The 22,622-nt window shown below is 33.7% G+C and overlaps 2 protein-coding genes across 2 annotated transcripts; one reads left to right on the top strand and one right to left on the bottom strand.

Moving 5' to 3' along the window:
- Positions 1 to 1,380: 1,380 nt before the first annotated feature.
- Positions 1,381 to 3,506, bottom strand: LOC121123506 (uncharacterized). The gene has a single exon (XM_071890509.1). The coding sequence runs from the start codon at positions 2,737 to 2,739 to the stop codon at positions 1,846 to 1,848; it is 894 nt and encodes a 297-aa protein (XP_071746610.1). The 5' UTR covers positions 2,740 to 3,506; the 3' UTR covers positions 1,381 to 1,845.
- Positions 3,507 to 9,772: 6,266 nt separating this feature from the next.
- On the top strand, positions 9,773 to 11,173 carry LOC121123527 (uncharacterized). Its single transcript, XM_040718652.2, has 2 exons — positions 9,773 to 10,684; positions 10,746 to 11,173. Exons 1-2 carry the CDS (start codon positions 9,811 to 9,813, stop codon positions 10,991 to 10,993), a joined length of 1,122 nt encoding a protein of 373 aa, XP_040574586.1. The 5' UTR covers positions 9,773 to 9,810; the 3' UTR covers positions 10,994 to 11,173.
- The last annotated feature ends 11,449 nt before the right edge of the window (positions 11,174 to 22,622 follow it).

Genomic DNA, 22,622 nt, shown 5'->3' with positions numbered 1-22,622 from the left:
GACATCATAAAGTATGAGTGGTTGCTTGTTTTGTCAAAATCTGTCTTTCTTACCCAGCAGTCGGTACAATATATCAGATTGAAAATTCTTGCAAGCGCGATTACATGATGGTCTAACCTTGTATTTCTATTAACCTTAGTTACTTTGAAAAAAGCTACTACTAGGCTGTGTGATAGGAATATGATATAAGTTCTGTTGAATTATGAATGGGTTATTTATTATTAAGAAATTATAAAGCATTAAAAGGGGCTATAGCCAATGAGTTCTTATACTATCTTTAGGAGAACAAGCTCCAATCACGTCACCTGTTGTGGTGATAAACATCAACTTTTATGACAAATTCCTGTTGGTAAACTCATATGATCTTTCTCCAATTATATAAAACTAATAGTTTGTCGTTATTGTAGTTTTTTTCAACTTCACGTGGTGTCTTATTTAACTCTTCCATTTTGGGTTAGCATTTTAAATCCCCAAAAATTGTTTTTGAGGCAAAAATGATACTCACCTCAGCGTTCACAGATCAAAATTAAAGTAGATATTTTTTAAAAGGTTTTCTTAAGTAAATCGTCAAAAAATTATTGAAACGGATAAATTTCCCCTTCAAAAAGAAAGTATCAACTTCAGTTCGGGTTTGTTCAAGATTATGTAGTATCAGTTTCATTCTAATGATATTATATTTATTTAATAGATGTTAATCTTATAATAATAAAATAATTCATTGATTATGGGAAACAAGTGTATTTATGTTGGGTATCGAACTGTACCCGATAAAAAACTTCCTTTAGGTGTTGGGACTACATCGATTTTCCAAATCCTTAATTCGTAAGTATAAATGGATGGACATAACCCGTGACGAATCCTACTAGATACCTACGTCTAATTATGTAATAAAGAAGTTTCCTATCGGCTCCAGTTCGACACCCAATGGGGTGGTTGTAACTGTCTATAGCCTACCCTAATATTTTCTTACTTTTTATAATTTTAATCATAGATTCTGCTCATAAAATACAGTAATAAAGTATTAAAAAACAACTCCTAGGTTGTGGTATAAATATGATAAAGATTCCGTTGAATTACGAATGGGATGATACATTATTAGTTAGGAAATCCCACTTCTAAACTGCAGAATTATATCTCTGAATTAAATAAAAAGTACTGTAACCACGTATTCTGCTAGTATTTATTTAGTAGTGCAGATTTTGAAAAATTTATACTAATAAAATTTCTAAATGTTGGAGAAAATTTTAAGATTGAAAAAAAAAAATATTTAAATATTTGATGAGGGATTATTCAATCAAGAGAAAAATTCAATAGATATAATAAATTTAGGAATTGTACATTCCTTTTAATTCGTATTTATGAATAAATACATCTACTCTATTGTCAAATAGTAAATTTTTATTATCCTGCAAATATAAACATTTTACACATTGAGAATCTGCAGAACCAACGCGTTCAGATGAAAACAAATAATAATACATATACTTGATAGTGAAAGTCTCTTGGCCTCCTAAATATAAATTGATTCAATTAAGGATATAATTATACAATTGTGACTACATAATAACGACACTTTCACGCTTATGAAAATGTGTATTGTGTCTCCTGAGTGTATATATTGTTTTGTAATTTTTGTTGCAAACATGACAGCGAAAGCCCTTCGTAATCATATGCCTGGATTTTATATGACGGTTAATACTGGTACGATCGAATGTAGCATATTTACATTTTTTACATTCGAATCCTTTATTTATACTTTTCTTAAAATGTTTTTTAATCTCAGACTTCAAAGATTGTTGATATTCTGGAATAAAAAAATGGTAAAACAGAATATAATGAATAAATTCAACCGTAAACGTGCATACTTTCATTATCATCCTTAGTTGAAATATTCGCACCTTCAGCTTCCCTTCCACAAGCATTATTTAAATATCTTGAGCTAGAGTTTGCCATATCATAACTAACATCACCGTCACAATTACTCTGGACTCCATCTACCAAATCTGGATTGTATGAGGATTCCAATGAGTACAGAAATGATTCGTCAGGATTTTCTCTCTTCGTATTTAATGAACTATTAGGAGCAAATATATCTTGACATTCTTTATTAGGATTAGTATTGCATGATTGATGTTGGAAACTTTTATTAATTGAGGAATACAAATCCTTTGATTTTGAAGGATGAAGAGTACGGCTTGAGGATTTGTTTTCTTCTTTGGTTTTCAAGGCTGAATATTCACCATTGTTTAAATATGAATTTTGAAGAGATCTTGAAGCAGAACGGGATTGATCTTGTACGATTGAATAATTCTGCTGAGATTTCTCAACGCTATTTGATTGAATAAAAATGTCTTCTCCGTTAATAGTGGCACTAGTATTAGTATTGTTGTAAAGCCCCTTGATTTGAAACACATCTGCTACGCAAAGCAAATCATTGATTACATCTGAGGCCACTCTCATTTCTCCATAGTATAAAAACGACAGGATTAGTTCCAGATAGTCAAAATTGATATCTTTCAGGTAGATCACAGGATGTGGATGGAAAGATACGGACTGAATGATGGAGCGAAATACGGGGGAACAAGCACTAAGAATCACCTTGTGAGCCTTGATTACTCTTGAACCAGATATAAGAGTCACATCAAAGAGTTCTTCATTGTGTAGCAGCTCAGATAAACCTTCTTTTAAGTTAGATTCATATTCATTCCATTTAATACAGAGATTCTCGTGGTACTCCATCCTGTACTTTACAAATAGTATTACAATTCACATTTACAATGAAACATAGAAGTTGTGTCATCATGATCAACCAGTTAGGATAGAGTACAGTTAGAGATAGGACGGGTCTTTGAAAGGTCCGAGACACAAACCGATTTGGGTTAACCGAATTTTTACGGTCATAGAAAAGATTTCAGGGATTTTCCGGATCTTCTAAAAATTTTCTCTTTGTCTTTCATTTGTTCACTTTTTTGCAGTTTATTCATTCATTTTTGAAGCGTTGAAAAAAAACATCTAAGAATAAAGTTTTATGGGAACGATAAAAACTTACATTCCTAGGATATGACAACAAATCCAGTAAAATCAGAGCTTGTCAATATATGTTAGTGTAATAGAGGGAGTACTCTGCATTGTTCGACGTTATAAAGCATCGATAAACTTTGCTTCAAAAATGTAGATATGTACGAGTACTCCTACTGGGCTCTACTGACACTTATTACTCATTGCCAAATATAATATAATGTCAGGTTCATTATCATTTTATTTAATTTTATATATGTGGTCCGTCAAGACAAAAGCCACCTAGAATTAATTTTCTCAAAATTGAGTCGAGATTACTTTTAATTCATCAACAAATTATTATTATTAACTCTGTGTGTCCCGCAAATTGAACTTAAAGTAGCATAAATTGATTGTCATAATTAAATAATGAAAAATTGATAGATTTGTTGTGTCTTGACGAGATTGCTAGACACAATCTTGATTCAAAGAAGAATTCAAGCCCAACGAGATAGCTGGGGATGAATTACCTGGAATAATAGATGGTAGAAATTACTATGAATACGGATACATTATTACTAGTCAATACATACAGGGAGCGGGGATCAAATTGTCGCCTACTTTAAACCTTGATAACTTGAAGACGACATTATCAAATAAAAACCGGTTACCAAATAGGAAAGCTATTCTTGTCAGCTGACGATACGTAGTTCAGTTAGCATCATGCCGTCATCATATGAGGAGATACAGAGCTATAAGTGGAACGAGGAGCTTTCGAGGTCCGCCGTAGTCATGGCATTGGTTAATAATGGAGGTGAAATCTCCAATTCAACGATTGCGTCAACCTTAGGAGTGAAATTACGAACTGTTCAGCGTATCCGTAAGAAGGTAGAGGACACCTGGGATGTTGATGCCACCATAAAGAGGGCACCCAAGGAGGAGGGCGCCGACAGGAAGGTCAGGGACACCGACTTTGTCGACAAGGTGAAGAAGATGGTTGAAGATGACTCTACCAGGTCCATGAAGGCCATGGCGAGGGATCGGGGCTGCTATTAGAAAACAATAAGGGACTGTGTATCTGAGGATTTAAGTTGCAGGAGCTACAAGATGCTGGTGGGCCAGATCTTGACCCAAAAGACAAAGAACAACAGGATGATGAAGTCAACAAAATTGCTCAACAAGCTAAAGCAGCCCGGGATGCTGTGGTTTTTCTCTGATGAAAATAATTTCTGTCAAGATCAGAAGGTCAACAAGCAGAACAACAGGTGGATAGCCATCTACACCAGTCCTGTGAGGAAGGTTCTGGGTGGTCAGCAGTGAAGGTCATGTTATGTCTCCCCACATGTTTGAAACGGGTCTAAAGGTCAATACAGAGGTCTGCCTGCATGTTATGGAGAAGGTGGTTCTGCCCTGGATCCAAGGGGTGGGTGGAGACAGACCCTGGGTGTGGCAACAGGACTCAGCACCCTCCCATGGGTCCAAAATCTCAATGCAGTGGTTAACCAAGAACTGTTATGACGTCGTAACCAAGGATTTGTGGCCTCCTAACTCTCTCGACCTTAATCCTTTGGACTATTTTGTCTGGGCCTATGTCGAGAGACATACCAAAAGACATTCCCATAGCACCAAGGCCAGCCTGATGGACTCCATCAAGGAGGTATTCGGCAACATGGACAATGAGATGGTCAAAAGAGCCTGCGACCGGTTCAGAGACCGTATTGAGGCCGTTATTGATGCCAACGGTGATTATATTGAATAAATGGCTACTCTATACCTATATGCTCGTCATAGTTTTGATTTTCAATAAAAAGGTTAAAGAATGTATATTTTGTGTTGTTTTTTGTAGAAAAATATTTTGGCGACAATTTGATCCCCGCTCCCTGTAATATATACTAACCTGACGTAATAAAGATGGGCCGCATATTTATACTATTAATATGTAACATAAGTGCTTGTCATATATACTCAACACATCTTAAATAATGATAAGCCAATGAGTTCTTATATTAATAAGAACTCAGTGGATAAGCCAAGCACTCCAGTAAGCTTACAGGAGTCCTTGGATAAGCATAATAAGAAGAGAAGAAGTAGGGATGAAGAAAGGAAAGATCAAATAGATCTATGTGTATATACACTACAAGATTTTATTTGAAAGACCATGTAGGGACCTATGTAAGTATTTCAAATCAAACACAGGTTCTAAACTATAGTTCAAATTCTTGGGTATTTTAATTTTGTTCCACACATGTAATTTGATAACAATGTATATAATTGACTTGTATATTTCTATGAAATATTGGACTGTGTGTATATATGATGTAGAAAAATAAAATGTTATGTTTTCCTTCCTTGATTTTTGTTCAAAATTATTTTTTAGTTGAAGCACCAAATATGTACTTCCCTTTTCTTTTTAATATGAGGCACTGAGCTTCAACAACACACATTCGTTAAAATGTGTCTTCCATAGTCAGAGAGATGGACAAACTTGGCTTAATTTTAGTATAAAGATAACAGGTTTTCCTTAAATACATATATATTTGCGTTCTAGGGACTCTGAAGGTGAGGTTCCTGTTCATAATGAGTATGAATGGATAGATTAAATATGCATGATATATTATTTGCTTGAATTGTATTAAGCCTCTGATAATATGGCACTTCAATGGCAATAACTTTATATTGTATATTTTTGTGTTAGTGAGGTAACGCTATGCATACACAGACTAATTTTTTTTTCTCCTAATTATACATTAATTACGAAGAAAAGAATCTCCGAATTTTGTGGATGGAGTTCAGAGTCACTGTGGTGGCAATGTTACCAGATGATATGGCAAACTCTAGCTCCAATTTCGTTCCAAGCGATTATTCAAATTATGCTTCTGGAGGTGAAGTTGAAGTGTAAATATTTCGTCTAAGAATCAGAGTGAAAATATGCACCTTCACATTTTAACACATAGCTCTAACCCATTTTACCATAAGTCTTCTCGAACCTTTAGAAAGTGTAAAAGTACAAATGTTTTTCAATCGGAACTACTAAATAAATATTAGTAGAATAAGTGTTAAAAGTAACACTGCAGTTTAGTTATGAAATTTCTTGAAAAGAAATAATCGATTCATAATTAAATAACGGAACCTTTATCCTCTCACTCTACACAACCTACGAGTATTTCTTATGAATACTCCTATCATTGCATTTTATTATTGAAATTATGAGAACCCATCATCAAAATTGCTCCAAAAATGTTAAGGTAGATTGGGGACCGTGCAACTGGACCATTTTCTCAATCATTGATAATACATACATCCACAAAACTTAAATTACAGTAATATAAATTATAATATGATCTAGTGAATCTATTTAGAGGCTAAAACTGAAATACAATCAGTTGGTGTAAAACAAAAAAATAATTCTGTAGTATTAAAACACCGTTACATATAATGAAATGTGTCATTCAAAGTCAAATCCCTAAGAAATTGCAAGAATTTTTGAATATTTTTATCTTCGTATATAGATGTATAATTCGGTGCCCAGGAACTTAGAGATTGCTCAGAAAATGTGCGTCTTTCATGCTTTCCGTTTTGAGCGCCATTAACGGATAAAATTTGAACGATAAAAAATATTTTTGAACACCAGCCATTCCACATTCCTCTATAATGATTAATGATTAATGTTATTCAAAGACATCATTTACTCAAAGGCCAAAGGTGAAACCAAGTGGTAAAACGACGACCCTTGATCAATTTTTATGGTAATTAATTTGAGCACGATATGGTTTTTTTTATGGTGCACTTGGGGCGTGAGAGTATTTTGAATTAGTATATTTCTAGCTATACAACCTCCATAATCGAATTCACAAGTTGAATTATGATAATCTGTGGTACCTCTTCAGAAAAAACTTTGAGGCAACTAAATTTATACTCAATTTGATTACGTGGTGGTTTTTGTTACGTATAGATACCTATTAATATGTTGAATAATTATATATCCAATTCGTCGCCAGGATCGACTATTAGATTCTACACAAGGGCAGTACCGAGTGAGTGCAAAGGTGTATTCCGGCTCTTTATTAATATGCAACTCAGTAATTACAAAGAATATTATAATTTAACACGAAGAGTATGTACACACAAATAAACCGGTAGAAATAGACACGCCACAACAGTTGTTACATTTTAAAAAATGACCAGAAAGAAATTAACGAATACCTTCCATGAATGGAAATGTTTAAGAAAAATGTCCGCAGCGGGTGGGCTGGAGGGGCTGTAGCTCCCCTTTAAGGAACTACATTTTTTTATTACAAATTTAATATTTGCACTTTTTTTAAAATATAAAATTTAATTTAATTTTTATATATTTTTTGAAAAAATTTTATTTCTGTAAACAACTATGGATTTTTTTTAACTTTTCTATAAAAAGTGTAATATTGGAAATTTATTTTTTCAATTTTTTCCCCAAAAATTTATTTTATTGTAAACAGATCTGGTTTTTTGGGTTTTTTTAAATAATGTTTTGAAAATAGCTATAAATTTTTGAAATTAAAAAAAGAAATTAATATTTGAAATATAATTTTTTAAATTTTTTCCAAAACATTTATTATTCAATTTTTTTTTCCGACAAAATTTATTTTTCAATTTAAAAAAAAAAATACAAAAAGCAGGCACCACCAAAATGGATATAAATTTTTACCAATCCTTCAATTATGTGAAAATTGGGTGAATAGAATAATCCATATATGATTTAAAATTCCTCGATATTCCTATTTAAAAACATCTTTATGTGTCAGATAAAAATTAATTAATTACAATACTAACAAGTTGTGGGAGTCAGTGCAAGAATGTCTTTCCTCAATATCATTTGGGCTTAAATAATTAAACACAACTCAATAATGCATTTTATACAACAAAAAAAACACCTCAATTTTATTAATCTCAATTTGTTAAACGTCGATATATTTAGTTAGTTAAAACAAGCTCACCTATACAAATTGATTGTATTACACGCTTTGATAGCTTTGAATTACAATAATTATTCCATGTCATAATTACTCTTAAAAATGAAAACAAATTGAGAAAAAAGGAGAAGTTTGATTTCCATATAATTGAGTTCACAGATTGAATTACCATGTTGTTGACTATTTTATTAAAATATCCTACCTTAATTATTATTATTGATTCGCGGTCTTTATCATTTTATTACCGTGAGTTATACCTATACACTAGTCTATACCTAGTCTCATCATGTATTCAATTAAATCCTAGCAATAGAGGTGAATAATTAAGCTATTCGTTAAATTCATGTCCAGCTTTCATGATAGATATTTCACCTTGGACCACTTACTTTCAATCTAATCTGTCATTGATCGATCAATAATTATTGGTTTAACTTTTACGTTAGAGTTCAAGATGGAATCGTTGAATGATAAATGACTTTTAAACTAGATAGAAAAAATACCATTAAGAATTCATAAGCTCTGCCCCCACTCACAACTTCATTCTGTGAACGCATTTTTGCTCAATCAGGCACTCATTTTTATTATTTTACAGTTTTTTTTGAAGACTTTTTTTTAAGAAAATACATTTTCCTTAAAATTTTAATGAGCCGAAAGAGCCATTTTTTTCGACAACCTAAAATCGTGCTCCCGCTCATTAATGATTAGCAATCATTGCGAAAATACAGTTAAACTCGGTGTGTCGAAAAAGTCCTTATGCAATTACGTTGGTGCATGTACTAAACTATAATTAACAAATTACAGTACTTAAGGAGACTCAAGTATTCATGAAACACGAGTACTGATATACTTGTTTTAAAAAGTAGCACTTATGAATACTTACGTACTTTTGGTAGAAAATCATATAAAAAATTTCAGTACTATGTATTTTAGTAATAAATGTTGATTTAGGAATTATTTGACTCTGAATGAATTAATTATCTATGAATTGGTGTCGGTTAAGAAAACTACAATTGCTACTGATTTATTGAAAGATGAAAAATGGCTTTCATCTGACAATATCAAAACATGGAATTCTCAGTTTAACATGATAAGATCTGTCTTCTCCATTTCGGACAAAAAATTTGCAAGAAATTTCTTAGCTAAACTTGTAGCAATTCACCTCTTTTACAAGTAGACTAACTCATAAAATGGGATTGAGACAAAACATTAAGTAAATATATTATTAATAGTAATTGTATTTTAATACATTGAAAGTACTTTTCAATAAATGTACTTAGACCAATCCTTGTCTTATACTACAAGTCTAAATTTTTAAATATTTTCATCGAGTCCAGCTCAAGTCTTGTGGAAAATATATTTATTATTATTCATGATTCTAATATTGTATAGAGTGGATTGAATACTACTTTCTATATAAAATTGTGAGAAAATTGGTTAAAAAATAGTTTAAATCCACAAAAGTATCAAGTAAAAGTCTAGTCAGAATTCCTTATAACAGTTGTAAGTGAGATCAAGTTGTCGCTGCCTCGCTAATTTACTCGTAAGGTTAATATAAATACTTCTATATTTCTATTAACTCGTATGTTTGATAGAGATAAAATCATTTTTTTTTATATAACAAGATTCAGTATTATGCAATGTTTGTACATGCTTTTCAAGATCCGGAAAATCCCTCGAATCTTTTCTATGACCGTAAAAATTGAGTTAACCCAAATCGGTTTGGGTCTCAGATCTTTCAAAGACCCGTCCTATCTCTAACTGTACTCTATCCTTATTGTTATTTCTATAACTGGTTTATCTTCATGAACACAACTTCTAGCTTTCATTGTAATTGTAAATTGTAATTCATATTATAAAGTACAGGATGGAGTACCACGAGAATCTCTGTATTAAATGGAATGAATATGAATCTACCTTCAAACAAGGTTTATGTGAGCTACTACACAATGAAGAACTCTTTGATGTGACTCTTATATCTGGTTCAAGAGTAATCAAAGCTCACAAGGTGATTCTTAGTGCTTGTTCCCCCGTATTTCGCTCCATCATTCAGTCCGTATCTTTCCATCCACATCCTGTGATCTACCTGAAAGATATCAATTTTGACTATCTGGAACTAATCCTATCGTTTTTATACTATGGAGAAATGAGAGTGGCCTCAGATGTAATCAATGATTTGCTTGGCGTAGCAGAAGTGTTTCAAATCAAGGGGCTTTCCAACAATACTAATACTAGTGATACTATTAACGGAGAAGACATTTTTATTCAATCAAATAGCGTTGAGAAATCTCAGCAGAATTATTCAATCGTCCAAGATCAATCCCGTTCTGCTTCAAGATCTCTTCAAAATTCCTATTTAAACAATAGTGAATATTCAGCCTTGAAAACCAAACAAGTAAACAAATCCTCAAGCCGTACTCTTCATCCTTCAAAATCAAAGGATTTGTATTCCTCAATTAATAAAAGTTTCCAACATCAATCATGCAATACTAATCCTAATAAAGAATGTCAAGATATATTTGCTCCTAATAGTTCATTAAATACGAAGAGAGAAAATCCTGACGAATCATTTCTGTACTCATTGGAATCCTCATACAATCCAGATTTGGTGGATGGAGTCCAGAGTAATTGTGACGGTGATGTTAGTTATGATATGGCAAACTCTAGCTCAAGATATTTAAATAATGCTTGTGGAAGGGAAGCTGAAGGTGCAAATATTTCAACTAAGGATGATAATGAAAGTATGCACGTTTACGGTTGAATTTATTCATTATATTCCGTTTTACCATTATTTTATTCCAGAATATCACCAATCCTGGAAGGCTGAGATTGAAAAACATTTTAAGAAAAGTATAAATAAAGGATTCGTATGTAAAAAATGTAAATATACTACATTCGATCGTACCAGTATTAAGCGTCATGTAGAATGCAGGCACATGACTAGGAAGGGCTTTCGCTGTCATGTTTGCAACAAAAATTACAAAACAATATATACATTCAGGGCACACAATACACATTTTCATAAGCGTGAAAGTGACGTTATTATGTAGTCACAATTGTATAATTATATCCTTAATTGAATCAATTTATATTTAGGAGGCCAAGAGACTTTCACTATCAAGTATATGTATTATTATTTGTTTTCATCTGTGAACGCGTTGGTTCTGCAGATTCTCAATGTGTAAAATGTTTATATTTGCAGGATAATAAAAATTTACTATTTGACAATAGAGTAGATGTATTTATTCATAAATACGAATTTAAAGGAATGTACAATTCCTAAATTTATTATATCTATTGAATTTTTCTCTTGATTGAATATTCCCTCATAAAATATTTAAATATCCATATTTGAATTAAAATTTGAATTGTATATCTATTTTTTTCAATCTTAAAATTTTCTTTAACCTTTAAAAAGTGTAGAAGTACAATTTTTTTACATTTTGAACTACTTAATAAATACTATAAGTGTACCTAGTAAAAGTATAGTTTATTTAATTAAGGATTATAACACAGCAGCTTAGCAATGGGATTTCCTAAAGCTAGAGCATCTTCTAATGCTAGGATTTCCTATTAATAAATAACACAGGAACAATAAAGGGGGCGGGATTTTGTTCGTTTGAATTCAAGCCAAAAAAGGAATTTATCTTTGAGCAGAGAGTGAAAAACTGTTCCCAGTCGTCTTAGTTCTGAAATATCTGCGATTATAGTAATTCGGGACTAGTATTGTTTTCCAAGTCATTTTTTACCCTTAAAACAATCAGCAAATTAAAAGAAGGATTAAAAAAAATTATTATTTTAAAAAGTTATTATTGATTCTGTACCTTATTCTGAACCCGACATATTTCCATTTATAGGCTGAAAAATGATAAAAACGACGCTCTTCTTTAGATCCTAATAACTTACTCTAATACATATTAATGCGGAATATCATAGTCTATATTATAGAAAATTAATTTATAAAATATACATCTCCAAGGATTTTGTTCTATAATGTATTTTTTAAGTAATCCCATTTTTTATGGGGGTGTATTCGCTCGCAAATAGGCAACATTCAAGCTTGTACTCGTTGACATTTTTCCGTTTCGATCTTTCATTTTGTAAAATCATTCCGTTCACCGTTCATTTTTTTTATTGATCCCAATAGAGATAAAATATGGGTTATGTAATTAATTGTAATTTTTTTTATTGTCAGAGACATTAATGCAAGACATTTGAGTGAAGGGTGCTGACCATGTGAGAAGACGAAAATACTCCCGAATCACTTATCTATATTTTTGGCTACAACTTGATCTCAATGCACTGCTCTGACCAATTAAGAACTACATTTCAACAGTACAAATATATTCTTGCCGTAGTAAAATTTATAATTTATTTTGTAACACTTGTCTACAGCTTTTCGTTTTGTACATATTTCAACATTAAATTTCGCATTGGCTATTGATATTACATTTTTTAATTATGTATTATATATTAGAGGTTTTTACTGTTTTTCATAATATAATTGTCTAAGGCAAATAATATGTCGAGCTTTGTGTGAGGGTATAATATTGAATATTGATGGCTTAGATTTTGCATAGGGCACTAAATTGATTCGGATCAGGCCCTGTTCGATTGCATACCTGATCATAATACAATAATAAATCATTCACGGGTTTCTAATTTTCTACGTATTTATTCATTTCTAATTATAATTGGTAAATATTTCTTTAAAAATGCGACCCCACCCCTTAGAGTGAGAAGATATATAAGGACACTATTGTACATTCCTACTAAACTACAAATTATGTGTTTAGAAATTAAAAGAGACATAAAGTGAAGACCAGGCATGTTCAAACTTTTAATATAATGGGCTGCATTGCCCCTTGAAATATTTTAATGGGCCAAACTGCTTCAAAGGGGCAATCTCGCAACCCTTTTCAGTGGCGTCCGCACAATACTATATAAATTTAAAAAGTAAAAATTTAAATAAATGATATAATTATTATAGAAGTGGTTGCTCTATACTTCGTAAGCAATATTTTACTAAACATAATACAAAAAGTAAGTTTTAAATTTAATAAATATCAAACACTAAGGATCAAAATGATAACCACAAATCTTGGCTTCATCAGTATTGAATTCGTCTTTTCTGTGATTTGATTTTCTTGTTGCCTAGCTAATTTTGTTCTAGCAATATTGCTTCTTTAACCATAATGAAGATTGAAAATACATACTAAGATTAACTCGATCATCCTCTTCCTTATTCCGTATTTTCATTCGTATTAAATATACTTGCTGTACAATAATTTGTATTTTTAATTTTTTTTGGTGCATTTTTGAATCGATAACCCAGACCTTAATAAAACTTTGAAACAACAACCCACCAACTGAACTGTTTTAACAAAAGAACTTAATCCTTTATAGATTATTCGTATTTCGTACATTCAGGTAACAGTTCACTCAAGTCTACTCTAACTATTGAATGAAAAAAATCTACCACAGCCTCTTCCATGAACATCATAAATCCCATATAATATATATAAATACATCCCGGCCGACCGGTTGTGCAGGTTTTCTGAACTAAAAATCATTTATTAACTAAAATAACGCTTATATTAATATTGGGTTAACTAGAGGACAACTTAAAGATGTTATATCATTATTTATGCAATATGGAAGTTTTACATATAAGGAATGTTGAACTGAGCCTAATTAAAGTCTGCTTGAATTCCTTAATACCAATTTGGAGGAATTGCAGTTTTATACAAATGAATACCGAAGTATCTAATACTTAACAATTTAATCTTTAAGAATTGACTATATTGATTCAATACAGGTTTTTTAAATATCAGTTTGAATCATTCTTTTTTCTGGATATTGAGAGTTGAATAAAAAATGAAGTGAAATTAATAAATGATTCTGAATCATGCCCCAAGTTTTATATTTTATAAAATTGTTTATATTGAGCGATTTACTTATAAAGATTTAATACTGCTTCTTTCAATATGTAGAATTAAAGGTTGAATATATCACAATTTACTGTATTATAAAATAGAAAGGGGTTTCGGACAGCCTATCCATGTACACCTACATAAATACTTATTTGATTCGATTTGGAGGTCAATACAGGGTTTGTGATCGTGTATGTATCCGAAATAGTTCTTTGTGCAACAATTTGGTTTTCCTCAAAATGGAAATTGAGGAATATTCTTTTGGACAACTTGTGGAAGGAACTTTAATGAAACTTTTAAAATTAAAACATCTCAATCCCTTAACTAATAGTAAGTTCAATTTTACAAATTTCATTTTCAAATACCTGGATAGGTCACAGAAACGGTTTTTGAAGACTGAAAATTTTCAAAAAAAAATATTTACACAAAGATCATCCAAAATATGAGATACCCTAGTACACACGTTAAGATAATTATAGTATATACAAAATTTTGACTTTAAGTATATTTTTATCAGTTCCTTATAATTTCATAATTAACGATGTCCAATGTCCATCCTAGGCATAGAGTTTGAATTTGACTGTGAAATAAAAATTATAGTTATTATTATATTAATAAATGATATTTCAACCTTAAACCTCAAAATGTGAAGATCTCCTTATCCTATTGAATCCTCAACTCAACAGATCAATCGGCTTCTTGTATTTATTAACCACTAAAAATCATGTTTTATTTCAGAAGGGTCTTGAAATAATGTTTTTACTTCCATTCGTTAGGATCCAAAATCTTCCCAGTAATATGAAGATGGTTAATTGCTACAAATAACAGAGTTGTTTCCTCGATAAGTTAATAAAAGGGTATTTACACATATATCTATGATTGTGATAAGTTAATAAAATATTTAGATATATTTATTATTATATATCATATTCAGAAATGCATGCAGACTTTCATGAACGACATCTTGATCTAGTTCTATAACTCTATATTTATGGCCTCTTGATGGATTCTTCTGCGATGAATGTCAATGATTTTTCCGTAGTATTCCGTGTCTCCTTCAAAATGCTTTGAAACCTACGTATTGAAGTTTGAACAGTTGTGATTGGATGTAAAGGGGATGAATGTGTCGATGAATGAAAAGGACGATGAAGAGCAATGACGGCATTTACTTATATTTCCCAAGGTATAAATAATATCAATGGATTGGGATTCCATTTCTACTCACTATTAAATATTTATCACGACGTTACTTCTAATCCATAAACACCATAAATTATTCGTATCCGTCTCCCACTCATCACTAATCATCATTCATCACTCATCTCCAGTGCCGACTGCCCAGTGCCAAGCCCTCCCTCAACAACCCTACATAAAAAATACTAACTAGTGTAGAAACATAAACCTTATTACATCACTAAATATCCCTCATCAAAGTGGGAATTAAATGTATGGAAATGAATTTAACAGGGAATGAAATTACCGGTCACTGTACCATGACTTTGCGTCATATTTTCGAAAAAACACAACCTCTTCAAAAATGTTATGCTAACATCCATCTCAGTAAAATTTTAATTTGCCCTAGGAGAGAATAGGATTGTAATCTTTACTTGCTGGAATTTTCAATTTGATGTATGGTACTGACTGCTGGGGAAGAAAAACAGATTTTGCCAACACTTGCAACCACACATTGACGTCAATATTAAAAAGCGCGATGGAAATCAAACATCAGGCGTACACGTGTTATTATATTTATGGTTAAGGTTGATAATTTTGCAAAGGATACAAAATCGTGTAAGGAGAAGGGAAGAAATACTTATGGTATCATTAATTAAAATAATAAACATCTTTCTCTATCAAGAACGTTATCAATTCCCGCCTTTATTATCCAATATTAATATAATATTAGATACTGATAGTCGATAGAGAACTGAATAAAATGCCTAAAATAACGTTGCCTTCTGTCTGGATTTCTGGAAATGGAGGCCCAGGTATTTGGAAATACTTACCGGACGAGAAACAGATGGCTTGTCGGATTTATTGATATAAATTTGCCTTTAGTTCCCCGTCTAGAATTAAACACCACTCATTATCCTCATATCAACAGCATGGATATATTTAATAGACATTAAAAGTGCTAATGCCAAGAATATAATAAATTTTGTTGTCAAGTGTATTCATATTACTCTTGGAACCGACTTTAATGCTACTCGTGTTATGTATTGTCTTTTATTTACTTTAAGATCATGACGTACGGATTTGTTTTAAATAGATAGTAATGTACCTTGTGTTTTACGAGTTGGTATATTTTAATAGTTATAAGTATGTACATCCCTTTAAATGTAATCCCGTATAGAATATATGTTTTAGTGTATGATTGTACCCCCAATCCAAAGGTGTTCTTATTGGCTTTACTCCGGTCCGTTAGTTCCGTCTGTTGGTGGTGTTCGTAGAACATTACACTCGCCTGAAGATGTTTATTATGGATGGAAAAAAAACGGGGAATTTTTTTTTTTTTTATGCTCTTAATAGGGAGTAATATTGCCGGACATTACAACATAATTAGCTTATGCTCTAAGTCTTTAAGATGTCATGTTAGAAAACTACATTAAGTTAAGAATGGTTGCTTGAATTGTCTTATCAGTTATAAATGAGTCTTATTTTTACATCTAAGATAAGTAATTAGTTTAAAATTTGGCTGTATTGATTAACTTTTTTTAATAGATAAACATGAAATAAATGGAAGTAGGATTCTAAAACTGTTCGTACTAAGATGAAGAAGAGATGGACTTAATTATAATATTTTTTTTTATTAGTATATTTATTGTCTAATTTTATGATTTATACATTTACTTTATTATTAATAATTGTTTAAATCTCATCGGTAGAGATATATCTATCCTGTGCACAATTGTATATTGCAACTTCTATAGGAGGAAAAAGGGGTGATGATCTTTTTGATTAAACTCCACATTTGGCTTGTGTTTTGCAACCTAAAGTTATGACATATTTAAATGAATTCCGCTGTCATAACAAGAAAATATTATTTGGATCAATCTATTATTTCAATATTCCGTATTTATAATTTATTGTTATTATTAGTTATATTATTCTAATTGTTTAATTTTGTATATTTAACTTAAATGTATGATGGTTTATTTTTTAGTATGCAGATTGTATTTAATTTAAGCCTTCTTTTTTAAACTTGGAACTTCAAATATATTTCGAAATACTCAACTTTGTCGTTTCATTAGTTATTGTTCTGATAATATGTTTCATAATGAATTACAATTTCATAGAGTAGGACGTCTTCAAATCTACTGTAACGGAGAAAAAAATTATAAGTCAAAGTCAATTATGCGTAGTATATCTTTATTAAGCATTTTGCTGATAAATACTTTCGTTATACCCTCAAAAATCATAATAAAGCAGGCAGCTGATAATCACATCAGTATTTTAAACAATAATACTATAAGTCTTTCTCCCCCCTTCTCCTTGCATGCGTTTTTCTCTACAGAATTATCATCTTTAGATATAGAATATGCAAAACCCCATATTGGAAATGCGTGAGCGCAGTGTCCTGTCCTGCTTACAGGAGTTCTTGTTTATATTAGTATACGATACATTAGAAGAAATCAATTCCTCAATTTTCTTAATAATTTCTTTTGGTTAAACATAATAGTCTTTCTACCTTTCAAATAAGCTTGAGTGCATAATATACAAGCTTTGGAGTCCAAGTCGAGTCGCAAGATTAGCTATTGAGTCCAAGTCAAGTTTTGAGTATTTGAATGTGATATTGTCTTCAAAATATGAACTCAACTCCATGTCGAGTGGAAAGCCTTGAGTCCAAGCTCTACCTCTGGCAATAATTGATCATTGTATCTTAAATTATACATTTATTATTATACTATTAATTATTATAATAACAATTAATAAATCATAAATAAATGTATAATTGAAAAATCTTCTTTCACATTCAAGAGGTGACATCTGATGACGTCAAGAGATGTCTGATACGTCACTAATACCATGGAATTCTAGAAATGTCTCTAGAATTCCACTCGCCTGAAGAGTTCAACGTGGACGAGATCACCACCAGGAGGGCAGTTCATGATGACCTCGGCCTTAAGAGTTTTGTCAGGACTCCAAGACATCTCCTTGCCGACAGGATGAAGGCTTTAAGGCTTGAGAGATGCAAAAAAGTACTTAATTACGTGAATAGTCATCAGTCGACTGTGTAAATCTTCTCAGGCAAGAAGATCTTCACAGTTGACCAGGTTTTGAACAACACAAACGACATATTTATCGCAGCATCATCACCTGAAAAAGTACAAGGTACCTCCTGACCAAACATCCGGCCCAAACAATGTGCGTAGGAGTCGTGGCCTCTGATGGTATGGGATTACCATAAGATCAATTAAACAATGTAAAATGTAATCTTATATTATAGGATTATTATTCTTTTCAATTTCTCACACGTGTTCTCTATATCAGATTATACAATATAATCCTAATCCTGGGAGATGCTCTCTGACGTCAGAGGGTCGTAAGATTAAGGATGAGACGATAGCTCACGAGTTTAGCTCTTCACGTCTATCCTCACAACCCCTTTCGAGCCCTGAGTCAATCAGAAGGGGTAAATTTGTTTGGAGGAATCTTAATCTTTTAGGTCGTTGTGGGTTCGCAGGCTTGTTAGCTTGACCCTTATCCTTGAGGGTAATTATTATATCCTCGCTATTTTTGGAGATTCGGACGAAGCGTCGGTTTCTACATAGGGTTCTGCCCGATGGAAGGGGAAAAGATACTCTCTATCTTGTTTCTTGCCTTGAACGGTGGCCGTTGGAGCCCAGATTTTGGAAGTTGGATCCTGGACCCAGACTTTGGGGCCAGTAGGGATGGGTTTGAGCTGATTTGCTGTTTTGTCAAAGTAGTTTTTTGCGTACTCATGCTGTTTGGCGATGCGTCTTTCATGGTCGTTGAGGCGTCCCTGCCAATCTCCGACAACTGATAGGTTGTGAGTAGGGAGTCTTGATTGCATTGGTCTTCGGAAGACAATTTGGGATGTCGACAGTGATCCAAGTCTAGGTGGTGTGTTTCTCAATTCGAGTAGCCCCTCCAAAAAACAGTTTTGAGAAGCAGACCCTTAATTAACTTAATGACAGATTCTGCTTGTCTGTTAGATTGAGGGAAGTGTGGTGATGAAAGTCTATGTGTGATGCCCCAGCGAGCAAAGAAGTTTTGTGTTTATGCTGCGGTGAATTGAATTCCTCATTTTGACAAACATCTGAATGGTCTACCAAAGGTGCCAATGTGGTGGAGGAGGCTGCTGATAAGGCACTTAGATGATGGTGTTGACAGAAACTTGTGAACGAGAAGAAAGTTGGAGTAGCGGTCGACTATTGCCAAATAGTGCTTCCCTCTGACTTCAAAAAAATCGGTTGTAATCTCCTGAAAAAGATCTCTGGGGGTAAGGTCCAGTTAGGCTTGATCGACGACTTTGGCATTCTTCACAAGCTTCGAGGAGGTTACGTATATCTGCTGTAATTCCAGACCAAAAAATAGTTTGGCGGACCAGTTTCAGTGTCTTCTCTGTCCCCTGATGACTGGAGTGTAGTCGTTGGAGGATTTGGTTTCGTTTCAATCGTGGGATGATGATTCTATCCCCGAAAAGGATGAGATTTTTGTGATAGGGAAGAATCTTGGCGTATGGTTTTAGCACAGGATTAATATTTTGTTATCATTTTTTTCTAAAATGTTGTCTTCTAAAAGGTGGAAGACAGGATCGTTCTGAGATGCTTGAGCCAAGATTGGATCACGTGCAATTCCCTCGAGAGTGATGGGATCACACTTGATTTGAGATATATCTATGTTGTTAAGAGTGGCTCGGAGATTTGTAATTATGGGTGGTAAAACTAAGCACTTTTTGACCTCTTCGAAGGCACTGAGATGATCCTCAGTACAGATGTATGGATTCTTGGGGCAGAGGAGTGGGCGGAGGGGCATAAATTTTGCTGAGGTCGTGTCTGAAAATCCTGCTAATTGCTCGACCAATCCTAAGAAGGAACAGAGATCTGAGATGTTCTTAGGTATCGGAAATTGAGTGATTACTTTTTACTTTTTCTTGGTCAGCTTGGATACTTTAGGTTGTGACTCTGAAGCCAGCAAATTTGACTTCCGTTTGACCATAGTGGAACTTTATGGTATTGTGAATGATGCCTTGGATCCGTCCGTGTTCGATGAGGAGCAGTTGATGGAGATTTTAGATCTACCAAGTGATCTGGATCTTGGTCTTGCCTGAACATGTTGAATCTGTGTGTTGGAGATCTTGGAGACGAATCTGTCAGCCGACTTTTTGGCACTACAAATGGCGATAGCTATAGCTAGAGTTGGGAAGGTACACTCTTCTTCCAATGTAACTCTAGTGTGGTTATCATGGATCACAACGACGATTCGCCTGACGATCTGTGCAATGCGGCAATGATTGCATAGTTCAGCTTAGTCCACTATGCGTAATATTGGTCTACACTTTAGTGTAAACCAATATTTGTCAAACGATTCCCGAGCTAATTGTTTCCTTTTTATGAAGTTTATGATACTTTTCCCCCTGAAGCAGTGGTGGATATTCTCGAGTAGGACGTAAACTGTGAGATCGAATCCTCCGATCTCACAGTTTACGTCCTATAACTCTTATAAGAGTATTCCAGGATTTGTTTACCGTGCACTCCCAGAGCACTGAGGCAGGTCCATATTTGTTGTTCGCGAGGGAAGAATGCAAAGTTTTGGGCTCTTGATGAAGCATTCCAGTTGTCACACCAGTGATTGTCGAAAGATTGCTCTACTGAGAAGATTTTCAATTAAGGAGACCTGGAAGGTTTTGTAGAGGTGATGGTAGCGCTACTTCCTGTCTAGGCATGGCTGCTGGTGTTTGGAGGGGTGTGTTGCAGGTTGTGTAGTAGGAGGTGTGGTCGAATAACTAGGTGCCGCTAAACAGGTTTGTGACAATGCTAGTGTAGCTGGTGATACAGTTGTTGCGGTTGGCTGAGAGGCGAGGGATGAAGCTTGCGTCGTAGAAGTCTGTGGGTCTGCAGTTGTGCTCTGAGATAGGAGAGCTCTCATCTGTTGCAAGAGGTCGTTTGTCTGGGAATTCATCTTGACCTCGAGGAAGGAAGCGTTCTTCACCAATGTGGTTTGGAATTCGTTACGAAGGTTTGTGGAAACCTTTGTCTGCTTTACTAAGAGGTCGTTGACTAGATTGTCGGGGTTCCACTTAGCTTCTTATCTTATGTTGACGAGTTCTTCCGTCGTTACCTGAGGGATGGGTGAGAATAGTTGTCGTGTTACTACGGCAGGGTTGGGGAAGCTAAGAGTATTAGCCTGAGGAGTGGATACGGGATCGTCATCTGGAGTGGTAGGTTCTCTGTGCGCCTGAGTGATGTTTGCCTTGGGGTTGGCATTCTTCCTTGCACTTATCCTGACCATTCTAGCAGTACAGGATTTACTAGGCATGGCTCCGTTCCGAGCTGAGGATCGAGATGTTGTCGATCTCTGAATCTGCGGGCTAGTCTTGTTGAGTGTTACGATGATGTCCTCGACCAAGCCTTTAGGACTGCACCATATGGGATTACCATAAGATCAATTAAACAATGTAAAATGTAATCTTATAATATAGGATTTTTATGCTTTTCAATTTCTCACAGGTGTTCTCTATATCACATAATACAATATAATCATAATCCTGAGAGATGCTCTCTTCGGTCAGAGCGTTGTAAGATAAGGGATTAAGGGATTCGGCGATAGCTCACGAGCCGAGCTCTTAAAGTATATCCTCACAGATGGAAAGAAAATGGATCCATTTTTCTTCAAGCCCAATGAAAAAATGGGGGCTGAAGGCTACTATAAGGCCCTGAGGTGGAAAATTTTACCATGTCTGAAGGCTAACCATCCTGCAAACAACTATGTGTAGACCAAGACGGTACAACTAGCCATACGGCCTTGAAGACACAACTTCTGCAAGTAGCACTTTGCTGACTTTGGGACAAGACTCTTCCAGTCCTGATCTCAATCCCCTCGACTTCAGTGTTGGACCATCTTAGAGAGTAAGATTGGGAAGACATCAAAATGAAATGTGTAAGAGCTGAAGGTCAGCGTCAAGAAGCAATGGGCCAACATGTTCACCGATTATTTTGTGGCAACCTTTTAAGTTATGACTCGTGTGAAGGGTGTGATAGAGGCTGGAGGTGGCCATATTGAATAGTTCTTGCCAAGATTATTATTAAAAGTTTTTGAATAACATTTTTCATTATACTTATCAAAAAAAAATTATTAAAGTTATGGTTTTTTTTTTCTTGATCCCGGAAAATTTCGCTCTTGCACTCTGTATATCCAGTGTACGGGTTCCCCAATCAATAGTCATACCTGGGACAAATCCTATCCGTCCCCAGTACATCAATTTATTCCCAACATTAAACCTCGTTAGTGATTGTGATACCCTTCATTCATCAATATCAATACTATACCAAAATTCTGATATGGCACGTTGTTGGCTATAATTATACCACAGGCCCTTTCCTTTAGAAAAAGATGAAATAAATGCTTAAAATCATTGGTAGTTGTCAGCCAATTATTGAATAGGGATGGGTAATACCCTTACACGTGGACTCGTACACAAAAAGGTGGTTTGTGATCTCTGAAAAAAAAAAAAAAAAAAAAAAAAAAAATGTGGGAGCAGTACCTCTAATATGGTGAAACA

This window comes from Lepeophtheirus salmonis, chromosome 8, assembly GCF_016086655.4.
Source record: "Lepeophtheirus salmonis chromosome 8, UVic_Lsal_1.4, whole genome shotgun sequence".
Taxonomy (NCBI): Eukaryota; Metazoa; Arthropoda; class Copepoda; order Siphonostomatoida; family Caligidae; genus Lepeophtheirus; species Lepeophtheirus salmonis.
Note: the sequence above shows the minus strand (reverse complement) of the source record. Positions and strands in the feature narration are given on the sequence as shown.

Bases quoted from the DNA above. Each gene is read 5' to 3' on its own strand.
- LOC121123506 (XM_071890509.1), bottom strand. From the start codon at position 2,739: ATGGAGTACCACGAGAATCTCTGTATTAAATGGAATGAATATGAATCT.
- LOC121123527 (XM_040718652.2), top strand. From the start codon at position 9,811: ATGGAGTACCACGAGAATCTCTGTATTAAATGGAATGAATATGAATCT. The intron at 10,685-10,745 runs GTATGCACGTTT...ATTTTATTCCAG, and splicing joins AACTAAGGATGATAATGAAA to AATATCACCAATCCTGGAAG.